The 24,490-nt window shown below is 53.3% G+C and overlaps 1 protein-coding gene across 1 annotated transcript; it reads right to left on the bottom strand.

Annotated features, from left to right (window-relative positions):
• Positions 1-15,747: 15,747 nt before the first annotated feature.
• On the bottom strand, positions 15,748-21,948 carry LOC148055084 (prominin-2-like). The gene is given in 22 exon segments (XM_087762673.1): positions 15,748-15,811; positions 15,922-16,028; positions 16,262-16,351; positions 16,501-16,569; positions 16,784-16,864; positions 17,282-17,539; positions 17,614-17,685; positions 17,805-17,951; positions 18,072-18,156; positions 18,242-18,333; positions 18,884-19,007; positions 19,364-19,557; positions 19,649-19,788; positions 19,905-20,029; positions 20,031-20,131; positions 20,218-20,417; positions 20,523-20,612; positions 20,698-20,761; positions 20,953-21,073; positions 21,176-21,378; positions 21,490-21,539; positions 21,732-21,948. Coding segments are annotated over 22 exon segments (2,694 nt in total).
• Between the last annotated feature and the right edge of the window lie 2,542 nt (positions 21,949-24,490).

The following is a 24,490-nucleotide window of genomic DNA, read 5'->3' as shown; positions in this document are numbered from 1 at the left end:
TCCAAGGCCTCTTCGGGCCATTGAGTGAGAGCCATCCATACCGCCTTGGCCTCAAGATACTGCACGGATTGCCCTTGATCTTGATAACTAATGTGGGTCCACTGACCATCCTCCTGCCATGTAACGACAGCTTTCCCAGTAATCGATGACGCGTCGGTAAAAACCGTGCGGCCTCCGGTGGGTTGTTCAACTATGGCACTAGCTGGCAAAAAATGGAGTACCTGGATTATCTCCCCACAGGGGTGTGGTCTTAGACCTTCAATACGACCCGTAAATTCAGCTATCGCCGCTTGCAGGAGCCCCACTTGTGGAAGTACCAACTCCCACTGTGCCAAAGAACAGGGCAATGCGATGACCTCCGGGTCCTTCCCTGTTAAGTGTTGAGTTTGCCTCCGACAGCGGAGAATAAGCTGGGATAATAATGTTGGCCAAGAAATTAAAGCCGTCTTTGGTTTGCCTTGATACAACCAAGCAAAAGGCCAGCCTTTTTCACCATTATTTTGAATTAGTAAACCATGGCCAGCGGTATCGGTCATGTAAATCAGGGCAGTGACCGGTTGTTCAGGTGTAAATCGAGCGAGACCCCAATGCTGGGCTCGCTCCATAATTGTCCTAAGAATCTCCTGATGGTTTCTTGAAAGAGTCCTTGGAGCTAGGGGGGAATCTCCTCCTTTCAGGAGTTGATATAAGGTAGTCATTTCTGCCTCAGATATTGGAATAAAGTTTCTAAGCCACAATAGTTGTCCAATTAATTTTTGTGCCTCATGGAGTGTTGTCACTGTAGTCCGAATTTCAAATGATTGCGCTGTCACGCTTCGTGGCCTCAGTTGAGTACCTAAATACTTTACTGCACGCCCTACCTGTGTTTTCCGAGGCTCAATGTGTAACCCATGTCGCTCCAAACTGACTATCAGCTGCACGCGTGCCACTTTTCCAGTAACTCCTCTTGGTTGGACGCCAATAACACGTCATCCATGTAATGGAAAATGATGACCGTAGGGAAATTTTCTCGAATAGGGCGTATCGCAGCAGCTACAGCAATTTGACACAAGACTGGTGAGTTTTTCATGCCCTGGGGTAACACCTTCCATTGATATCTGGCGCACGGGTGTTGATTGTTAGGCTCAGGAACAGTAAAGGCAAAGCGTACTCTATCTTCTTCATGCAAGGGAACACTAAAAAAGCAATCTCTAATATCTATAACCACTATTTGATAGTCAGGTGGAATCATGGCCGGAGAAGGGAGGCCCGCTTGTAGCGGACCCATGTCTTGTATACATGCATTAACTGCGCGTAGATCATGTAGCAGTCGCCACGCTCCCGATTTTTCTTTATCACGAAAATGGGGGTGTTCCAGGGACTTGTAGAGGGTTCGATGTGTGTCCTGCGTCAAGTTCTCGTTGTACCAATTGTCGAACAGCCGCCCTCTTTTCCTCTGTCAATGGCCACTGCTCTACCCACACTGGTTTATCTGTCAACCAGGTGAGTTTTAATGGGCGGACACAGGCAGTGGCCATTATGATAAATTTGTACGCAGCACTATATTCATCTTCTGCAAGCAACATCGTCCCAAGATGACAATGGGTAACTCAGCAATGACAGGGTTACACCATGCTACCCTAGCTTGTCCAGATTCCGGATCCTTCAACATAATTTGCATTGGGTTCCTGCTTTGATGCGAGGTCTGCATGCCTCCCACGCCTTGCAGCGAACCTCTCGGTTTGAGTGGCCAATCATCTGGCCATAGATGTGATGGGATTACTGTAACATCCGCTCCTGTATCTAAAAGGGCTCTTAACACGAGGCGTGGTGTTCCCCCCAACGCTGGGAGCCATGGGGTAACTATAATATCTACTTCTGGTCGTGTGGTCATGTTTAGGGTGAGTGCCACATACGGCGAGGCTCTATCCCCAGCCTCCTCTATTGCGCGCTCCCATCTCCCCAAGGCAGCTGAGTTGGATATTGCATCATTGGGACCGCAGGCGACTGTGCTGGTCCCGGGGAAGGAGAGACTCCCTGTGCCATACATTGCGCTGCTGTCGTCGGGCCTGCTGAGCTGATCACTGGGGCAGGTGGGGATGGCACGGCCCTCAGCCATCCCCTCTTCTCGTTTCCCCAGCCCGGTCTCCTTTGCTGACTCCCCGATTTGCACTGTCGAGCTCTGTGGCCTAGTCGCCCACAGCGCCAGCATCGTAGGTCTCTCTTTCCTTCCCCTGTTCCGGGGGTGTTTATTTTTGAAGGGCATTGTCGCGCCATGTGTCCTTGCCCCCCACACCTATGGCACATAAGTCGTGCGCCGCGGCAGGCCGCATGGACTGCGGCCACTACCGGTTGCATACTTTGCGCCTGTTCCTGTTCCAGCACATAACGAATCATCTGTGAAAGCGTGGTCCCTATGGGTAACTGTCTTAGCAACACTGCAGTTTGTGGGTTTGCTTGCGTACGTGCACAGTCAAGCAATATTGCCTCCTTAGCCTGCTCAGGAAGTCGAGCAACCTGGAGCGCCGCTTGCAGCCGGTCTAAAAACTTTGTGAAGGGCTCACTTAACGATTGCCGTATTTGGACCCATGGAGGCTCCCTTTTATCAAGAGCTGCGATGATGCGTATTGCTTCCTGGGCAGCTTTCGAAGATGCAGCAAAATCGCGCCCCCGCATTCGCTGAGCCTGTGCCTGAGGAGTTGCGAACTGCCCTTCACCCATCAGCTGCTCTAAAGTCACTCCTGCCATGGGATGGTTGGCCTGTTGCGCCTCAATAACAACTTGGGTGCACCGATTCCTCCACTCCTCCCTAAACAATACCATCATCGAGGGGGTCAATACGGCCCGCATCAACTGAATGATGTCCAAGGGTGCAAGCGGCGTTGCAAAAACACAGTCTAATAGGACTTGGGTCTCTGGGGAATTTAATCCATGACTTTTCACCATTGTGACCAATTCTTTCACCAACTTTGCATCTAACGGTTGCCACTCATATCCTCCACCTGGGGCTGCTCGGATAGGAAATGCTTGAATCGGAGGGGCCTGGAATCGCACTCCTTCCAAGACACAATTTTTTGCAATCATCTGCCAATCTGTCCCGTTTGCCCTCTCTTTCGGCATTCCCCCTGGCATAAGACTTTCCGCATTTGCCACCACCCCTCTCAATCGGCTGATCAATGCCTCGAGTTCCCTTGAAACCTCGTTAGTCCGTCTCGGAAGCGGGGGCGGATGAGCAGCAATCGAGGATCCCTCGTCACCCCCTTCGCCCTCACTGCTATCAGAGCTCATGGGGTAATCGTGTACAGGCTCCCTCCACTGTGAGGGAATACCAGTTTGATTTCCCATTGCCCTAGGGATAGGGGTTCCCTCTGGTGGCTCAGGTATCACTGACAGTGCCGGGGGAGCCCTACCACCCCCTCGATGTCCTGCGCTCCGCTCTCTGTGTGTCCAGCACTCGTCGATCACTGGGATACAATGGGGCGTCCTCAGGTGTTTTGCCTTCTTTTTCTCCTTCCCGCCATCTTCCTTCACGTAGTTCACGATACTGCTGGGATCCCACATCAGCCCCCGGGACCCAATCCAGCAACCTATCAGTCAGCTCCCTTTCCACACATTGTTGCAACTCGCCCCAGGGGTATTGAGGAAGTGGTAGATCCACCGGTGCAGGAGGTGCCGAAGGTTCCGTGGGCGGCCGCTCTAAACTCCCCACTTGTATCGGGAACACCTTTCCCGACTCCTTTGTTCCCGCTGCGCCATAGTCTCCCTGCACCTCCCCTTCCTCCGTTGGCTCAGCCCCCAGTAACAACGGTTCCGTCTGTGTCCCACAGGCCACTCCTTCCCAGCCAGCCTGGGTCCCCTCCGAAACTAAACTTGTTGGCTTTTCGTTCCCAGGAGATTCCTGCCCCATCAGCACACCACGTGCAGCAGGTCGGCGCCGCCTTGCCGCAAACCCCCGCTTGAGCACCGTTGTCGTTACCGACTTTAGTACCTTTATGAGTTCCGCGAGCTCCATCGCTGTTGCCTGATCACGTCGGGGTCACCACTGTGTAGCAAACACTACACATCAAGGTTATCCCCCTAGATCTCCAGCCGACCCGGGCTTTATACCCCCAGCAGTAGGTGTGTCATGTTATAAGGGGCGGAGACAAGGGAGGGTCGACCCTTAACTCTTTCCGTACAGCACGTGATCTTCCGGTCGCCAGCCCTTATCTTTACTACAGGACGGAGGAAATAATGGGATGTTAAGTGCAACAGGGGTTCGTGCCAGGTTAGAAAGCATTAATGGGGTGGATTTTTCTCGTAACAAATGGAAAACGCTGACTTTGGTATAATGATGAGCTGGGAGAGGACTTGGGTTCATCTGACCCTGATTCATTGCTTCTCATTGATTTTTTTTTTTCTTTAATTCATGCAAAACACTTTTATTCATGTAACTCTGGACGTGGTCAGAGAATTAGCTGCAGCTTGCAAAGGCAAGGGAAGGCATTAAAATAGTTTGTGGGAGATTTACTGGGGTTTTGGGGTAATTTGGTGGGGTTTGGAGGTAGGGATGAAGTAGCACAGCCTGTCCCCATCCCACTGTTCGCTCCCTGGAGATGGCAAAAAATCTGGGCTTAAGCTCACCCCATCTCAAATCACGCTTAGCTTATCAGGAAACCTCTTTAAACCCTCCAAAGGCAAAAATAAGTGGAAATAAGTGCTGTGTTTGGAGGGTTAATGAAATGCATTTTGCAGAACTTGCTTCATTTTCTGGTCTCACCACAGAATAGCCTCTTTTAAGTGAAAATGCTCTACTTTGGATTTTTCTTGGGAACCAGATGTCTCAGTAATATTCAGCTCCTGCCTGGATGAGAGCAGAGAAAATGCAATTTGGGGAATAAATGGGAGCGCAGGGAGGGGAAGCACTGGGAACACTTGTTGCCCAGCAAAAAGGAAAGATGCCACTCGGTCAAGTTGTTATTTTCCCATGTCTAATTAAAAAATTTAAGCCTTATTAGGGTAGTTTGCATTTTCTTTGGTGGCATGGGCTTCATTGCACGCATGGGGTAAAGCTACACTGAGGCTCGCAGCCCTACAGGCTCCAGGAAGGGCAGCTCCCCTCCAAGAGAAAATAAATGTCATTTTGGGCCCATTTTTAGTAGAAGAAGGGGTTTTCCATGCGCTGCATAGAAATCTTTACCTGCACCATTATTCTGTATTAAACTGCACAAGAGGAAAGCGCAGATCACGGATGGCGTTTCTCCTTTGCTCTTGACAACCATAAGTTTTCCTGTAAAAATTAAAAAAAAAAAAAGAAAAGATAAAAGGACTATATAAATTTTTAGCCTTTTGCTGTGGATGAAAACAGACCAGGAGGCAAAACTGGCAGGAGCAGGACATTAAATACATGCACTTCCAGAGTATCATCAGCATGCAGTTACGCAACCCGTGATGGTGAGGAAGAGGAGTCCCAGCAAGTCCCTAATCCCAGAGGCGCATAAGGGCACAAACAACATCAGGAGAGGAACCATCGAGGGGGAACAGCAAGCAATGCAAACTTCCCATGCAACATCTCGTGCTGCTTCCAGGAGGGTTTTTGGGGTTTTTTTTTGACAGATGCAGCTCTATTGCAAATCCAAGGAGTGCAAAGCTAGCATGGAAAAAATAAATCAGTTTATAACTGCTCTAGTAAATGAGACTCATCGTAGCCGTGATGCTGGGGAGGAGTCTGTCTCCTCTGTGTTGATCTGCTTTCCTTGCCAGTGATGTCTTTTTGCAATGTGATCTACTGGCAGATGTGACTCACAGGCAACAGGATCCTGCGGGCATCTGCCTGCTGGTGGGAGGTTCCAGTGAGGGACTGTTGAAAGGTGATTTTGGGGGGACAAAGCAGCAAATAAGGCAAGTGTTTTTCTTGTTGTGTTTCAAAGACAAAGTTAGATCCTTGAGGAAGCAGATTAGCCAAATTAATTTAATATTAATTTCTTTTCTGCATGGAGCAGCAACTGAAATATAAAATATTGGAGGCTGCACGCACCCTCCTTCGCTTTACTATTAGACAGCTGTTTTAAAAAGGCTATAAATGTTCATCCAGCTGCTACAATCTGATTAGGAGTGTAATAACCTTTGCCCGTGTGCTAGCTGCTATTACAGGCAGGGACATACGTAAGCTCCTTATGGATGGGACCCTCCCTGGCCGAGGGCTGATGCCTTCCCAATGATGCACTGCATCTTTAGAAGATAACCTGCATGGGACACAGCTCCCAAAAGTGTGCCTTTAACACCTCCCAGGGTTGGTGGCATCACCCAGGTGCACTAGAAGGTAAAATAACAGCTTTTATTAAAAACAAACAAACAAACAAACAAACAAACAAAAAAGCCTTTTTTGGAAATACTTTTTCATTTTGGAATAAACACTGATAATAAAAGTACTTTGAAGGGGGAAAAAAACCCCAATTTGGGGTATTTGGGCCCCCCTGCTGCCTGCTGGATTAATTTATGGGAAATGAGAGAAGTCAGTCACACTTGTTCAAGGAAGATGTTTGCTGTCCGATTTGTTTTCAGCCCAGCATTTGGTTTAAAAATAACTTGTCCCTGTGCCTTGGGAGCAGCCACTGTGGGACACACTGTGTTTGTGCCTCCGGGCTGAACAATTTGCTGCTGTGTCCGGGAGAATGAGTGAGGGGAAGAGCCGTAACCCGTCACAGAAAGGGCTCCTTGTGCCCTTTCGTATCAATAAATCTCCTGTTTTTCGGACAGACGAGGACAGCCTGGTGTTCGGGCTCTTTTAAAACATGATGACCCTCCATAAAGCTGCAGGAACAAATACTTTCCCAGTGATGCTATAATCCAGCTTCCCATAAACTTCTCCAAGCAGTGCAATACCCCCCAGCTGGCTCCTTTGCAGGAAAAGCTGAATATCTGTAATTTTTTTTCCTCGCAGCAGGGCTTGTAATATATGACTCACTGGGAGGCTTTCCTTTGCCTCTCTCCAATTTATTTTTAACTTGCAATCCCCTCAGAAGACTTTCAGAGATCAGAGCAGTGGCGTAAGCATATTGCATGACATAACGTGGCTGCGCTGAGGTCACCTTCTTAAAAATAAGCCAGGGCACACCCGGGATGGGTGCAGGCGCTCCCATTTTCATTGTTTTTACATCAGTCATCTATGCCAGCCTCGGATCCCACTTTGGGGAATTGCTCCTATCCTGGAATGCGTCAGCTGCATGCCGAGAGCTTGTAGGAGCATGCCAAAATCCTGGCTGACGTATTTAAATGTTGTATTCCCCAAGCGGAGCCACGGGCAGGAGCATCTTCTTTTGGAGGTCTGATGGGTGGAGGTATAATGCCATGGTCCTTGAGGCTCCCTGTGGATTCCTGGCTGGGTTGCATTGGGAAAGGGGCAGGAGAAATCAGTTTTCCTGGTGGGAAAAGGGGCTGTGGGGTGAGATGGGGAAAGCTGAACCCCAAGATATACAGACAATTGTTTGATTTTTAATAAAAAAAAAGAAAAGTCAAGATGACTGCAACAAGGACCAGGTTGGAGATGGAGAAATATTTAAAAGAACTGTTACATTTTTCTCTTAGCTATATGTTTTTCTTTTATATACATAATTTTTGTCCGGGTCTTCACCTTGTTTATTCACATGAGAACAAATCGAGCTTTTGCATCTCATGACTTGGTTTCTAACTCACGTGCTCGGTGAGGATGAGATTATTAAACCCAACTCACTCACAAAATAGTCATGCAAATCCTCTTAGCTGAGCCGGTGAGTACATTTCCACCCTGATTTTCCCTTCCCCTTCCATATAAAGGGTTCCCAAGGCCGGGGCTGGCTGTATGGGGTTTCATCCCCTTTTTCTCCAGGTGTAAATGAGAATAAGCAAAGATGAACTGGGCTTGGGAAATGTGTGCCCACGGGGGAAATCAGGCCAGGTTTTTAGCCATTAGGGTTTTTAATCTATTGAAACAGTTTCCCATGTGATGTGCACCTTTCCACCCATTTTGGAGCATCTTCCAGCTGGGATGTCAACCCAAGATCGCGTGTGACAGTCCAAAGCTTTTCTTTCCCCTAAAGCTCTTTATGAAGCTTATGCTGAGGATCAGAATGACATTATATACCAAAGAGACATTATATACCAAATATTCAGGCATTATATGCCAAATTGCTCCATATGTTTAATTCTTTGCCCTTTTATCTTGGAAGGGGAGCTGCTGATGGGGGGAAGCTTTACCATTGCCTGTGTGGGAGCAAGAACAAGCCAATAGTCACCATCTGGAGCGAGGAAAAGCCCGGGGAGAGACAAGACTGCTCTGAAGATGCTCAAGATGCTCATGCAGAGTTGTCATGGGCACGACGCTCTCCGTAGTCATCTCCATGGCTACCTCAGCACTGAGCAGAGGGGATGCAAGTGATGTAGGAACGGCGTTGTTAGCTTAAATGCTGCACGCTCTCTCTTGGCTGGTGTAAATAAGTAATGCTTGGGATCATCCAAGAGGTTTATCTCCAGGGATGACAGCTGGTTTTTAGCCGGAGCTTGAAGGCAGCTGAGATTACAAATGTTTTTATTTATGAAAAACTGAGCTTTGTAGCATCCCCCCTAAGGTATTTCTACAGCACATGCACTGGGGTACAAGTGCATGATGTACTCAGATGAGGCTCAGGTTTTTTTACTCGCCCTTAACCAAAGCAATTGAAAACCCCAGATAATATTCCTGCTTCTGACCCAAGGTTATCCTATGAGAATGGCCAGCCTAAGAAATAAAGCTGTGTAGGAAGTTGAGTTTTGACCAGGGTGTGGAGAAGGAAGCGTTTTGAAATGAGTTTTTTTCCCCCAGCTAGCAATATTTTTTGTAAACAACAGCAAAGATTATTCACAATAGGACTACCTAGTCAATACAGCCTGGAGCTGAGATGTGCTAGCTTTAGGGGCTGAGCAGAGATGCCAGAGCCAACAACTCCCCTAAAGGATTTCTCCTTAATTTTATCTCCTTAACTTTTCCAAAGTAACTCCCAACGCGGTGCTAATGGCGTGGCTTGCAGCCTGCGTGGAGAAAGCAGTAAAAGTCATGTTAAATCTGTGCAGAGGGCTTGAATTACAAGGGAAGAAGCCCACAGGCTTTTCAGGGCTTGAGGTTTTTGTGATCTCTGTGCCACCAAGAGCAAAAAAACAGAGGTGTCAAGCACAAGCTGCAAAGCATTTTATCTCGCGATGCTTAGAGAGGATGGAGGAAAATGGTTTATAAGATGATGAATATAAACCCTGCTATGAGCCCATGCGTGGGAGCAGCACCAGAGGACAAACCCCAGCTTGGGCAATGGTGTTTTGCTCCAGTGATGGGCAAAGAGATTTTTTTTCTCTCTTCAGTTATCCCTAAAGCTGCGTCTGGTTGAACTACACAACTCTTAATGTTCCCTTTTCCCAGCAGCTCCAGCAACCTTGGCCTTTGGCTTGTTTTTCAGTGCGTTTCTCAGCAAGCCCAACAAGGCTCTAGGGAGGGAACAATGATCAAAGTACAGAAACCAGAGGAAATTAGTTTTGCATTTACAGCGGTGGGTCGGGAGCGTCTGTTTATCCTGAGCTGGGGGGACACTGGGCAAATCGTTCACACCAGGCTCAGCGCAAGGAGGCTTCCTGCAAGCAAAGCCCCATCCGCAGCTGTTAAACAGCAAATAATAACTAGCACTAATAATACAACACAGTTTATTTTTCCCAAGGTGTTTTCTTGTCCATATTCTGGCCTGAAACATCTGTGCCATCCAAAATATTTTTGTGGTAGCAATGACCCAAGGATCTTGTCATGTTAAAAATAAAGGAAGCTGGAGCAAAGCCTCTGGGACTTGATTTCTCACAAAGCTTAGCCTGTTTGGGAGCTTGGGTTATTCTGCTAAGGATTCATTAGGTCATCCATTGCTCAAAAAAAAGGAAAGTTTGATATAATTACATCAACTCCTTGGTTGAGATTAAATGAAATAAAGCTGAGAATTGGGGTCTTATTGCTCCCTTACTAATCGCTGGAGCTCTTCTGAACAAATAGCTTTAAAATGAACATTTTGGGGACCAGGATGGGAATGAAGTTTTGAACAATTCTTCATGGCAGCTGTTTTGTATCTAAGCTTTCTGAACTGTTTTCAGGGGACGATGAGAAAAGCAGATGGATGAGGTTGCAGATCCTTTTTCTGGAGAAAAAAGGAGGCTGGTATTCCTTGAAAAATGGGGAGGAAAAAAAAAAAGGGAATGAAATAACAATAGTAAACCTGGATATTATTTTAATTCCAGAAATAGGCTGATTCTGGCAGAATTGGCTGCAAGCGCTTTTCCTGTATTTCTCCTTAGTTCCGGGAATAGAGAAGAGAGATCTATGTCTTGAAATAGGTGTTGCTGGGGAACCGCAAATGGGCTGAGCAGAGCTCCTGGCTCTCTGCCACAGACCCAGCCCAGCAAGGGAGAGCCAACAATGCCACTGCCCTCCAGCCCTTTGAATTATTGATCTTATATATCTTAATTATAGATACTTCTCAGGGTCAGTAGGTAGAGCACGAGGAAGGTGTGCTAGATGAGGTGTCGCAGGAGTTGAATTTCAAGAGAGGAAGGTTTGAGAAGGGAAGTGGTTTAACCAACACCAGTTTAGTTAAGTCCTTATAAGTGCACAGAACACGGATCCCAGACAAACTGAGACAGAAAAAAAAAAAACTCTGATGGAGGAGATGATAACCACTTTTCATTAAAAAAAACCCCACACATCCAGGAGCTGGAAATGAGCTAATTTCAGTCTTTTATTTATCAATACAAGTAATCAAGCAGAGGGAAGGTGTGTCGGTCTCGTGGTTTAACCCCAGCCAGCAACTAAGCACCACACAGCTGCTCACTCACTCTCCCTTCCCCGGTGGGATGGGGGAGAGAATCGGAAGGGTAAAAGTGAGAAAACTCATGGGTTGAGATAAGAACAGTTTAATAATTGAAGTAAAATGAAATAGAATGGTGGTAGTAGTAGTAGTAGTAGTAGTAATAATAATAAACAAAGCAAGTGATCATAGAATCATAGAATCATAGAACGGCTTGGGCTGGAATGGACCTTCAAGATATCTGACTCCAGCCCCCCTGCCATGGGCAGGGACACCACCCACCAGACCAGGCTGCTCAGGGCCCCGTCCAACCTGGCCTTGAACCCTGCCAGGGACGGGGCGTCCACAACCTCTCCGGGCAACCTGATCCAGTGCCTCACCACGCTCTGAGTAAAGAATTTTTTCCTAACATCTAATCTAAATTTCCCCTCTTTCAGTTTGAAACCATTCCGCCTTGTCCTATTCCTATCTGTCCTTACAAAGAGTCTCTCCCCCTCTTTTATATAAGCCCCCTTTAAGTATTGGAAGGCCACTATAAGGTCTCACCAGAGCCTTCTCTTCTCCAGGCTGAACAACCCCAACTCCCTCAGCCTGTCTTCACAGCAGAGGTGCTCCAGCCCTCTGATCATCTTTGTGGCCTCCTCTGGACCCGTTCTAAAAGGTCCACATCTTTCTTATGTTGAGGGCTCCAGAGTTGGATGCAGTATTCCAGGTGGGGTCTCACAAGGGCAGAGTGGAGGGGGAGAATCACGATTCTTTTGATGCAGCCCAGGATACGGTTAGCTTTCTGGGCTGCGAGTACACATTGCTGGCTCATGTCCAGCTTCTCATCCACCAGGACCCCCAAGTCCTTCTCTGCATGGCTGCTCTCAATGAATTCTTCTCCCAGTCTGTACTCATGTCTGGGATTGCCTTGACCCAGGTGCAGGACTTTACACTGGGACTTGTTGAACCTCGTTCAGTTCATATGGGCCCGCTTCTCCAGCTTGTCCAGGTCTCCCTGGATGGCATCCCATCCTTCAGGTGTGTCAACTGCACCACTCAGCTTCGTGTCATCTGCAAACTTGCTGAGGGTGCACTCTCTCCCACTGTCTATGTCATTAATAAAGATATTGAAAAGCACCAGTCCCAAGACAGAGCCCTGAGGGACACCACTCGTCACCGGTCTCCACCTGGACATAGAGCCATTGACCACAACTCTCTGGATACGTCCATCCAGCCAATTTCTTATCCATCAAATAGTCCACCCTTCAAATCCATATCTCTCTAATTTAGAAATAAGGATATCATGTGGGACTGTGTGAAAAGCTTTACAGAAGTCTAGGTAGATGACATCAATCGGTCTTCCCTTGTTGACTGTTGCAGTGACTCCATCATAGAACGCCACCAGATTGGTCAGGCACGATTTTCCCTTGGTGAATCCATGCTGGCTTACTCAGATCACCTCCTTGTCTTGCATGTGCATTAATATTGCTTCCATGAGGATCCGTTCCATGATCTTCCCAGGCACAGAGGTGAGGGTCACCGGTCTGTAATTCCCCGGGTCCTCCTTCCTACCCTTTTTAAAAATAAGAGTAATGTTACCCTTTTTCCAGTCACCGGGGACCTCACCTGACCACCGTGACTTTTCAAATATGATGGAGAGGAGTCTTGCAACCACATCAGCCAGTTCCCTTAGGACCCTGGGGTGTATGTCATCAGGTCCCATAGACTTTTGTTTGTTTAGTTTTATCAGGTGGTCTCAAACTTGCTCTTCGCTTACAGTGGGAGGGCCTTCACTCCCCCAGCCCTCTCCTAGAGGTTCTGGTACCTGGTAGGTGCAGGGAGCCTGGCTGCCAGTGAAGACCAAGACGAAGAACTTGTTGAGCACCTCAGCCTTCTCCATATCCATTGTTACCAGTTCCCCATTCATGTCTATCAGAGGGGGGACATTCTCCTTTGGCCTTTCTTTTCTGACTCATGTACTTACGGAACCCCTTCTTATTATTCTTCACATCCCTTGCCAATTTCTGTTCCATCTGTGCCTTGGCCTTCCTGATCCCAGCCCTACATGTCCTAGCCATTTCCCTGTGCTCTCCCCAAGCTACGTGTCCCTGCTTCCACTGGCTGTGCATTTCCTTCTTACGCCTTAGATGGAGGAGGAGGTCCTTGCTCAGCCACACCGGTTTCCTTCTTGCCCTGCCTGATTTCTTACACAGGGGGATGGAGAGCTCTTGTGCTCTAAGAAAAGTGTCCTTAAAGAGTTGCCAGCTCTGTTCCGTTCCTTTGTCCTTAAGGACAGTTTCCCAGGGGATCTCATCCATTAAATCTTTAAACAGTTGAAATTTTACTTTTCTAAAGTTCAGGGTCCTGACTTTGCTCTTTGCCAGGCCCATGTTTGATCCTGTGATAGACAATGCAATTGCTTACCACCCACTGACCAATGACCAGCACGTCCCCGAGCAGCGATCGCTTCCCCCCTGGCCAACTCCCCCCAGTTTATATACTGGGCATGACGCCATACGGTATGGAATAGCCCTTGGGCCAGTCTGGGTCAGCTGTCCTGGCTGTGCCCCCTCCCAGCTTCTTGTGCACCTGGCAGAGCATGGGAAGCTGAAAAGTCCTTGACCAGTGTAAACTCTACTCAGCAAGAACCAAAACATCAGTGTGTTATCATCAACATTATTCTCATCCTAAATCCAAAACACAGCACTACACCAGCTACTAGGAAGAAAATTATCCCAGCTGAAACCAGGAGAGTCGGCCTATGCGAGGGTCCCTTTGGGGAGGGATTGGAGGTTAACCATAAACTATGATCTTGCTTTGGGTGAGGAATCATTATTCAGTTATGTCCTCTTTTTTTTTTTTTTTTTTTCTAAAAAATAAAGTGCCATCTGGTTGGTTCAGGACAACTGTCTCCATTATTTATTGTTGATTTACTATTAACTCAGAGATGCAACTGCTCACATTTTTAATCCACCTATCTCCCAGGCAGGGAACAGAGATATGGCAGTGGTGAACACACATATTTATAATACGCATCTATTTTGGGGTGAATTCCTCTGTTATTCATTGCTTATCTGATATTTATTGTGACCCAGCTACAAGAAATAACTTTAGGAAGAAGAGCCAGCTAAATTTGGCTCATTTGTTCGCAAACTTGTAGCATTTTTAATCAATGGATCAGCTAAACAAATATTATTGCATTTATGTTACTTACCGTTTAAAGTAGATAATCTGCTTGCTCTTCTGCACCACATAGTGGGTATTTTATTTAAAATGTAGTACTACAGTTGAGAGGGGCTTATAAAAATGGCAGACCTTTCCCTTTTAATTATCTCAGAACATCAGGACTGTAAGCCTTCAAAATATGCCCAGCTGGGAGCAGAAGAGTCATGAACATATTTTCTGATTGAATCCCAGGTACCAACATCACTTCTCTGCACGCCTGGCTCTCCCCACCACCACCCTTCCTCTGACCACAAAATACTCCACTTTAAAGCTGATTTTTGCAGAAGACACCACTGGGTAGTTTCCAGATGGGCTGAGGACATCCCTGGGCGTGGGGGTTCCTGCAGAAATCCTCCTTTGGGCTTCAGCTCCCCAAATCCCTTTTGCAAAAAGCCTTTGCAATGCTGACCTCTGCAGGCAAATAGTGCATAAAACCAGCTGGCTCTAGGCAGCAGTAACCTAAATAATGCATAAACCAGGTATTTTATGCATTATTGCTGAGTGTGGGTAGCAATAGCCTTTTAATAATGCATAAAACCGGGGCATTTCTCTGTTGGTTAGCAAACAGAGAGTATTTCGGTGAGGGAAAGACTGGGAAATCCTCGTTCGCTTGGAAGGGGCTGATCTGTTAACTCCTGTATAGATTTTTGTAAATAATTTGCTAGTTGGACAAAGTGCTTTGAAGTCAGGGGCTGAAGGATATGAATGAAAAGCATGACGTAAAGCCATCCATGCTATAAACTGGGAGTCAACAGCCCTGCCTGGGCTTCCTTGGGAGAAGGGGGGCGAGCCAGAAATTACCTGCTGTGTACCCCCCGCCCCCTTAACCTGCAGTTTTGCCCCTGAGACCCCACCTCTAATTAAGCTTTAATTAACAGCACCCTGAGGGCCAGGAGGGCCCCCCAGCCCTGCGGTGGGAGTGGGGTTATGTGTGCTGGGTCTCTGGGGGGCTGGAAATGGCGGTCCCGTGGGCCCAGTGCCGGTAGCCAGGCCCTGGCCCAGCCGCCTCCTCAGGGCCCGGCCCCGGAGCTCCCCCGGGCCCTGGCACTCCCCTAGCCGAGGCCTCCCCTCAGCCCCACCGGCTCATCGGCTGCGGCCTTGCCCCCAGCCCGGCCTGGCACAGCCTACAGGGCAGGCCCCGGTCCCTGGCCCCAGTGCCTTCGAGGCCTGCGGGAGCGGGTGGGCCGAGCCGGACCTTCTTCCCCTCGGGGCTGCCACCCACCCCCAGGCCTCAAGGGGTACCCTGTGGAAAAGGGGGGGAGATGGTGGCCGCGAAACAAAGCAGGCGGTGGTAGGTTTGGCTGGGGAGGACTTTAATGTGCCCACTGCCCTGGGGGTCCCGGGCATGGGGAAGCGTCGTGGGGCAGCAGGCGGGCGTCCTTCCCTGGGGGGTCTGCGAGGGGTACGCCGGTGGTTAGTGGGAGCTGCGGGGAACCTTCCCCTGCACCCTGGATCAGCCGGGCTCTGGAAGCATCCCTGACGGGTGCTCAGACCCCAAAGGTGGCCGAGGAAGAGACATTGGAGAAACCTGGAGCCCCATGGTGCATGGAGATGAGTGCCCCGTGCCCGGGAAGCATGCTCAGACCTTGAAAGACACCGAGGAAGAGACGTCAGAAGGACCCAGAGCCCTGCAAGATGTTGGAGGGACCTGGAGCCCTGCAGTGCTTGGGCACAAGTTTGACAGGAGTTCCTGGGGTGCAGGGCATGCCGCCATACCCGGCAGACCCCCGTCCTAGAGCTTGAGCACCGTGACACGGGGGATGCGGAAGGGACAGGTCTCCTCTGAACCTGTGGAGCTGCAGAAGAAGGAGAAAACATCGGGGGGTCAAGGAGGAGCCCACATCTCTCCTCCCTGTGTCCTCCCACCCCAGGCAGCCCGCCTGCCCACCTTATGCCTGCCGCTTACATGAGCCGGTTGCGGATGGGGCGGAAGTGTTTGGTAAGCCTGATGGAGAAGATGATGTTGGGGATGAGGAAGAAGGTGCAGCATCCCAGGCTGAACCAGAAAGCATTCTGCAAGAAGAGAGCACAGGGGTCCCTGCTGAGCTATGTGGAGAGAGGCAGCCCCCAGGCTCTGGAGGGGTTTGGGGAGCCTTGCAGTGGCTGGTCCTGGTGGCGTGGGGGTGTCAGGGCTGGCTATTGGCCCTGGCTGTCCTGAATTTGTGTTGTTTGGTGGTGGGATGCTGCACCATGCAGGTCCCCACTGGACCCCCGTGCAGGGACAGGGACAGGGACAGGATCCTTACCCAGGGATCAGCGATGCGGTCACACAGGATCACCCGCCCATTGTCCAGGGCTGTGGCGAGCGGCTGGCATGAAGCCACATCCTCCCTCAGCTGGAACAAGAAGTGGAGACAAGGCGTAAACCCACTCCTGGCGTGGGGGGATGCATCTTGTTGCCTCGGCTCAGCAAGGGGCTTGCATGCAGCATCCATGGGGACTCCCGGCCCCAGAGAATCCCTCTGTGGCGAAGGTGAGCACCTACCGTCTGCCTGACCCAGTTCAGGTACTGCGTGAAGTACCGCAGCTCCTTCCTCGTGAAGCAGCCGATCTCCTGGGCAGAGGGAAGGCAGCATGGAGGGCAAGCACTGTGCTTCCCAGCCCAGCTCCAGCCCCGCTCCAACCAGCTCTGGGCCAATGTTGAGCTTGGAAACGAGGGCTGGAGGCTGTAAGTGCCCCTTTCCCTCTTGCAGTGCCCCATTCTCACTCTTTCATTCTGGCTGTGGGGAATTTTGTAACCCCCGAGGGCTAATTCAGCCCCAGCTCACCTGCCGGAGGATCTGCTGGGCTTGCACAGGCAGCCGGGCTTCCACTGAGGCTGTGGTGGCCAGTGTTGTCTTCACCCGCTCCTGAGGAAGCACAGGAAGGGCAGAGCGTCCTTAGAGCACAGAGCAGCAGGACAGTTGCCCTGGGGGTGCCAGGAGCAGGGCGTGCAGCATTGTGCACTTGCCAAGCATCAAATTGGGTCTGGTTGCTGAAGGGCAGGGAAAGAGGGACCTGCCACGAGCCGAGAAACCCCCTGGCAGGGAGTGGGCAAGATTAAACACCGTGGGACGTCTCTGCTGGTGACACTGAAATGTCCTGAGTGCTGCAGGGGGATTTCTGATTTGCAGCAGCAAATCTGATCACTAAAGGAGACCGATCCTCCCCGCATGGCATTTTTCCTGGCTCTTCCATCACCCTGTAACCGGCTTTCTGCAGCCCTGACAGGCGGGACCCATAGGGCACCACATATTTTTCAGAGCTGAAAGAAACCGCGCAAGTACCTGGAGGTGTGGTGCCAAGCGGGAGAGGAACAGGACGCTTTCCCCCAGCTTTGCCTGTGGGACAGGGAGGTGAGAAGGGTGCAAAAGCCCTGTTGCACCTTTCACGGGCACACCACTGGGCAAACGCCAGCAGCACCGCGAGCCACCAGCTCAGCATAGACTCACCACCAAAGCCTCCTGCGATTGCACCGTGGAGTTTTGCATCTGCCACAGGGCCTGGGCCTCAGCAGCCAGCCGCCCTGCCACTGTGCTGTTCCTCTGCGGTGGGACAGCAGGGTGAGGACGTGCCTGTGGGCACACAGGCAGCCCCCACCACCCGCCCCGCCACTCACCTGCATTTTCTGCAGCCCCTCGAGGCTCCTTGCCAAGCCAGGGAGGCTGGTCTGCACCACAGGGTTTTTCATCTGGGGGAAGATGGAGTTGGCAGCTGCCTGAAATCCAACCCTGGAAGCCGGCCCCGGTGTGGCTGGGCCGCATCCTGCCAGCCACAGCAGGGACCAGCTCCCCGCGAGCATCCCCTCACCTCCTCCTGGAAGCGCCTGTAGTCCACCTCATCCACCCCGCTGCGGGCAAAGGTCTCCAGGTCCTGCCTGCCCTCGCTGCGGAGGAGCCGCACGTCACCCAGGCGCGCCGTGAAGTCGCCCAAGCGTTTTTGGAAATTGGCCGTGTACTGTGGGGGCGAGACACAGGGGATGCTGTGGGGTTGGGGCCAGGCATCTCCATCCCAGTAACCCCAGTAAAGCTCGTGCTCACACCGTTACCAGAAGCTCTGGCTGAAGCCAGCCCTCACCTTGGGGGTTTTTAGATGCTCATCCAGGTCGTAGGACCTCTCGAGCTGCAGCACCTCCCACAGCCCCGCGCCGCTTTTGCACTCCCTGGAAGGCAAAGGGATGTGGGTGGAGTGACCCCAAATTAGCCCTCCGATGTACAGGGGCAGAGGTGGGCTCCTGCAGCACCCACCGGTATGTAGCGCTGAGGTTGGAGTCCCTCCTGAGGTTGAGCTGCTGGGTGATGTTCATGGATGGAGGCAGGTTGCCAGGGGTGTCAATGAACTGGGCCAAATGGGAGGAAAAAGAGGGTCAGGGTCAGGCACAAGCATTCCCAGCAATGATTTTGGGGGTGCTGTGCCCTCGCAGGTGCGTCCTGGTGTACCCCATCCCAGCCAGAGCTAATCTTGCCTTTATTTGTATGATCCCCATTGCAGAGCCTTGTCGGGTGGTGTTCGGAGGGAAAACAGCAGACAGCCCCGTTCAGAGATTTGCCTGTGTGTGCACAGACACGGGACAAGCCCTGATCCCATTCCCAACCCTGCTCCCAGCCCCATCACAGCATGCCACCAGCCCCAAGCACCCCAGGGATCCCCAAACACCTGGAGGACAGGGGTTCTGCAGGTAGGAGCATCATCGCCTCGAGCAAATTAACAGCACAAGGGCAATTCCCCACTGCTGATGCAAATCCAAGGACCTAATCCTAAACTTAATCTTCTGGTTTAGGATGGGGCTTTTCTGAACGGGTTTAGGGAGAGGATGCAGAGCATTTGGAGGCATTTTGGTGGACACAAGCACCATTTATGGAGTGATGGGTAGATGCGTGGTCACCCACCTTATAAATCTCCTGGTTGACCCAATTCCTGCAAACCAGTGTCTGGATGTTGCCCCCAACCAGGAAGGTGGCGAAAACCAGGAGGATGAGGAGCCAGGAGAACAGGAAAGCCAGGCCTACACCGCTGAAAGAGGGAGGGGAGGTGCTGGTGGCAGCTTTGCAGACCCGAGCGGGCAGAAAGGCTTGTGGGGACCTGCCCCAACAGCTGCAGCCCCGCGGCTCCCTCCTGCGCCTGGGCATGCCGGCCTGCCTGGGAAGGGCCCATGAGAGTGGGGTGTGCCGGGCAGCGGGGCCAGGGCGCGGGAGCTGCCAGCTCCCAGGGAGGAGCGGTTTCTCCCAAACCCGCCAGCGCAGGCGGTGGCTTCAAAAGCCTTTCCACTCGGTTGGCTCCCAGTCCCTCCCTTGGCTTTGCCCCTCCGTTTTTTTTTTGGAGGGGGGGAGATGGCAATAGCCCCCTCCCGCACCCGGAGAGATGCTTACACCAGGAGAAACTTGGCTCCAGCTTCTCCTCGGCACTCGTAGTCGCTCGGGTCCTCCCGCTTGGAGAGCCCGTATGCCCCCAGGGCCATCCCTGTCACGTTGCAGGCAAGGATGAGGAGGATGATGGAGCACAGCACCGTGCCTGCGATCCACCTGGAGGAAAGAGCAGCAGGGCACAGCCTCGAGATAGGGGGCTGATGCACCAGCTGGGGCTCAGAGGGAGGCTCAGCACCCATCTCTGCTGCACCCCCTGCACCCCTTCATGCTCCCCAGTGTCACCTGTACTGCTCAACTGAGGTACGGCTGGCTCCTGTCCTCTGCCTTCACCAGGGCTTCGCTGACGGGCCGGGTGTAGTCGGGGAGTGGGAAGCTGTTGGCGATGGACTGCACCTTCTCCGTCACACGGGCCATCTCGTCCCGCAGATCTGTGGGGCCAAGGCCATGCTGGAGGGGTGGATGGTCCCCACGTCCCACCCTATGTCCCCAAATTGGGATTTGCCCCACAGAGGGTGTCCCCACTCGGTCCAGCTGTCCCACTCACCCTGGATGACCTGCGCCATCCTCTCCACAGCCAGCTCCGGGATGGAGTTGAAGGTGCCATTGCCCTGTGGGGAAAGAGGGGGGGCTGAGCAGCTCGGCTGGGGCTGCCCACAGGCACCAGACCCCCACCGCTGCACCCTGACCCCCCCCAACCTGGCGAATCATCTCCGCAAAGTCGCTTCGGGGCAGACCGGCCAGTGCCTTCAAAACCTTCTCCACTGACGGCACCTTGGGGTGAAAGAAGCAATCCGTGAGCCTCAGGGCTGCTGGAGAGGTGGTGGTGGTGATGGTGGGGGGCCAGCACCCCGTCCCACCTTGCTGTAGTCAGCACCCAGCTCCAGGCTCTGTGCCCTGCCCAGGACGCTGGCGCAGGAGGTGCAGCGCGGGTCGTCCAGCAGCGCGACCACGCGCCGTCGCCGTTCCTGCAGCGCGGGCTCCAGCTCGGCCCGCGCCGATGCCAGCGCCCACGCCGTCTTGTCGAGAATCTGTAAATGGTGCAGCGAGGTCTGTAGGTCTTAAAGAGAAAGCCCAGGGCTAGTTCACGCTGCTCCGCTCAGCCACCCCGGCTCTCTGGCGAGGCTTCGGCACTGGCCCCGGTGAGAGCCGCACTTGGCCGTACCTCCAGCCCTGTCCTGCAGGTCCGCCAGCGCTGCATAGGTCATTGCCTTCAGCTGTGCATGGATGGAGAGCCCCACGCTCCGGCTGAGCCCTGCAAGGCATCGGGCACCCTGTCAGCATCTTATCCCAGTGAGAAGCTCCAGATGGGGCCTGCCAGTGCCCTGCACAGTGCTTACCACCCAGATCGGAGATTATCTGCTGTCTGGGCACCTTGAACCGGTCTACCACCATCTGCACCCCCTGCCAGGAGAGAGGAGCTGGTTGGCTGGAGGTTGCAGCCACCAGGAGGGGGGGAAGCCCCACATTGCCATTCAAAATACATTTTTAATGCAGCCGCACCACTTCCTCCCGCCTCCCAAACTACTCCGTGAGGGAAACGCAGCCATCGCTGGGCTGCACCCTGCACCAGGGGAGGCCACTCGGGAACCCACCTGGGGGATGTTGGTGATGTGCTGCCGCAGGGTGCGCAGGGTGGCCGGCACGGCCCCCAGCCCCGGCTCCATCTGCCCCTTCACCTGCTGGCTGGTGACAAAGGCGCAGATGACGCTGGTCCTACCAGGGACAAGCAGGCGGTGATGGGGCTGCCCGGTAGAGCCCCCCAGCCCCGTTCCCATGGGACACAGTTCCCCCCACCCTGGGGCGAGGGGGACTCACAGGATGATGAGGGAGGTAAGGGACAGGCAGGCCAGCAGGCAGTGGCGGCGGCAGCCCAGTGAGCGCCGGTGAGCACGCAGGCGGCCCCCGCACCGCCGGCGACTCCGACAGTAGCAGAAGCACATCCCGGCCACTGGCACGGCCACAGTGAAAAGCAGAGCCACCGCGGCGCAGATGACGTAGCCCAGCTCATACTGCACCACCTACGTGACGGGAGAGCCCAGTCAGCACCGATGCACCCAGTTTTTGGAGCGCTCCGTGTGCCCAGGTGGGTGTCATCCCTGTGGGATCCTCTGCCCCACGTCCTGGCTCACCTGCGATGTCCGCACCGAGCTGGGATCATTCAGGGCTGTCTTGAGAAGCTCTGCAAAAGAAACCATAGTGCTGGTAAAAGAGGTCCCACTCAATGCACCCCCAAACCTCCCTGGGCAGCGGGACCGGGACGGAGGCAGCATCCCCCTCCATGAAGTGGCTCAGACCGCCCCGAGCAGCTCTGGACATGGGAATTACAGTAGGCAAAACCCCGGTGGTCCCGGCACCCCAGCTCAGGGCTCACCTGTGGGCAGGGGGTTTTGCTGGATGAGGTCCAGGCAGCGCCAGACAAGGCCATAGAGCGGATCGAGCGAGCTGGGTACCCGGTGCAGCGCCGGCACCCGAATCTCAGCGTGCGTGTCAGTGAAGCGGAGGACGCCGCCAGGGCTGGCAAGATGGCATTGCTGGGTGCCAGTGGGATGCAGCAGTGCCCAAGCCAGCAGCAACCCAGCCGCCCGCATGATTTTGGCGGTGAGGAGAGAGCTGGGGGGCTCCGTCAGCCTGCGAGTGGGTGGAGAGGCATGCCCAGCCCCAGATGGTTCTCTCTGGCTTGGCTCGCTGCTCCGGGAAACCTGCCCGACAGGTCGGCTGCCACACAAAGCCCAGATGCTGCCGTGGCTTGTTCCCCCAACAGGCTCCCTGGGGCAGCTGGGCTTGGCAGGGCTGCGTGGAGGTGTCTCCCAAACCATCCCAGGCCTGTTTCACAGCCCCCGACATCACTGAGTCACCACTGTGGGGTCCCCACAGTCAAGGCCATTCCCAGAAAGGGTGACAAAGCCCCTGCGGGCTTTTGAGGAGAGGGCCAGGTGGTGGTGAGCCCCCTGTCCTCGGGCTGGAGGGTGCTCGTTCCCATCGCAGCCACCTTGGAAGGAGGGATCTGGGATTTGGGCATCACTCGGGGGGTAGAAAAACCCTTGCAGATGGATCCATGCCTGCAGACGGGGTCCCCACGGGGCTGAATTGCCCTTTGCAAAAGCATCCCGAGCCCTGGGGCAGCACCACATGCAATGGAAGTAGAAGGGAAAACAGGGGGAACACACGCAGATGGATGGTGAGCCCCGGACAGCGATGCCTGCTCGCCGGCCAGGTGTGAGATGAGTTTTCCAGGCTCAGCCAGTTCCTGCTTCACACCCCGAGGTGACCACAGCTCCTTCCCAGGGCCAGATCCTGCTCGCCAGCATGGGTCGAGCACTAATTACAGGGTTGGCTGGAAATGAGGGCAGTTCAACCTGATTTCCCTGGTGCAGGGGGAGCAGCCCCTGTGTGCCCAGATGGCCGCAGGGCACCCCAAGAGCTGGGCCCCCTGCTTGGCCGGGCAAGTCGAGCCAGCCCTTCCCCACCACCGGCTGCTGACACCTCTGTCCTCCTGGCATTGATGCTAATCCATGTGGTTTTCCTCCCTCTGGAAAAGGGGCTTTTCTCCCAGCTGGAGAATGCTGGCAGCATCTTTCTAGGCTGGGCACAGGGTGCTGCTCCCCACCACCCTCTTGGGAATGAGATGCCGCGGACTGGAAAATCCTGCTCTGGCTTGGTTGAGCCCTCGTCCCGAGATAAAACTCCCAAGGCCAGGAAAGCGTGGAGTCTGAAGAGCGATTACGTGCATGGTGCATATATCTATGTATATATGTCTGCATATGGCAAAGGAGCCCTGGCTGCTTGCACCATCACTGGGGTGGTGATAGTGATGCTGGTGATGATTTCCCATCCCCACAATGGTTTTCCATGCTAATGATTTCCCATCCCAACGATGGGGGGAGGTGATTTTTGTGTCCGAGGGGAAGGGATGGGGCTGGCACCAGTGACCCTGCAATGCCGACGTGTGTGTACTGCCCCGTCCTGCCCCGGTGCTGGGGATGGAGGGGTTTTGGGGTACTTTGGGGCTGTTTTTGTCCTCCCTCTCTCTGCCCCGAGGGGCAACTGCTGCTCCAAACTGCGGCTGAACTGTCCCAGTACTGTGTGGCCATGATGGGGAGCCCGTGGGGTGGCCCATGGTGGGGGTCCCCAGGTGGGGGTGGCTCCCAGTGGGATGGGGGATGCTGGTGCTGGGGGTGATGGTACTGGGGATGTCGGTACCAAGATGGGGTAGAGATGCTGGTACCAGGGATATTGGTATCAGGATGGGGTAAAGATGCTGGTACTGGGAGTGCCAGTACCAGCATGAGGTGGGGATGCCGGTACTGGGAACACTGGTACCAGTGCTGATGCAGGGCGGGGATGCCAGTACTGGGGCTTTGATGCTGGTGCTGGGGTGAACCAGGGTGCTCGTGCTGGTACTGGGGCAGTGATGCTGGTACTGGTTCTGGGAAGGTGATGCTGGTACTGGGGCAGTGATGCTGGTACTGGGGTAGTGATGCTGGTGCTGGGAAGGTGATGCTGGTACTGGGGCGGTGGTGTCGGTGCTGGGCAACGATGTCTGTACTGGGAAGGTCATGTCAGTGCTGGGTGATGATGCTGGTACTGGGAAGGTGACGTCAGTGCTGGGGCGGTGATGCCAATACTGGGGCAGTGATGTCGGTGCTGGGCAGTGATGTTGGTACTGGGCGATGATGGTGGTGCCGGGCAGTGATGGCGATGCTGGGTGATGATGTTGGTGCTGGGTGGTGATGTCGGTGCTGGGCGGTGATGTCGGTGCTGGGCGGTGATGTCGGTACTGGGGTGATGATGTCGGTGCTGGGGCGGTGATGTCGGTGCTGGGTGATGATGCCGGTGCCGGGGTGGTGATGTCGGTGCTGGGTGATGATGCCGGTGCCGGGGTGGTGATGCCGGTGCCGGGCGGTGATGTCAGTGCCGGGCGGTGATGCCGGTGCCGGGCGGTGATGTCGGTGCCGGGCGGTGATGTCAGTGCCGGGCGGTGATGTCAGTGCCGGGCGGTGATGTCGGTGCTGGGGCGATGATGTCGGTGCTGGGGTGGTGATGCCAGTGCCGGGCGGTGATGCCGGTGCCGGGCGGTGATGTCAGTGCCGGGCGGTGATGGCGATGCAGGTCCCGGGACTGTTGTACACG

The sequence above is a fragment of the Nipponia nippon genome, unplaced genomic scaffold (assembly GCF_047370975.1).
Source record: "Nipponia nippon isolate SJK-2023a ecotype South Korea unplaced genomic scaffold, ASM4737097v1 scaffold_27, whole genome shotgun sequence".
Taxonomy (NCBI): domain Eukaryota; kingdom Metazoa; phylum Chordata; class Aves; order Pelecaniformes; family Threskiornithidae; genus Nipponia; species Nipponia nippon.
This window is presented reverse-complemented; position numbering and strand designations above follow the sequence as displayed.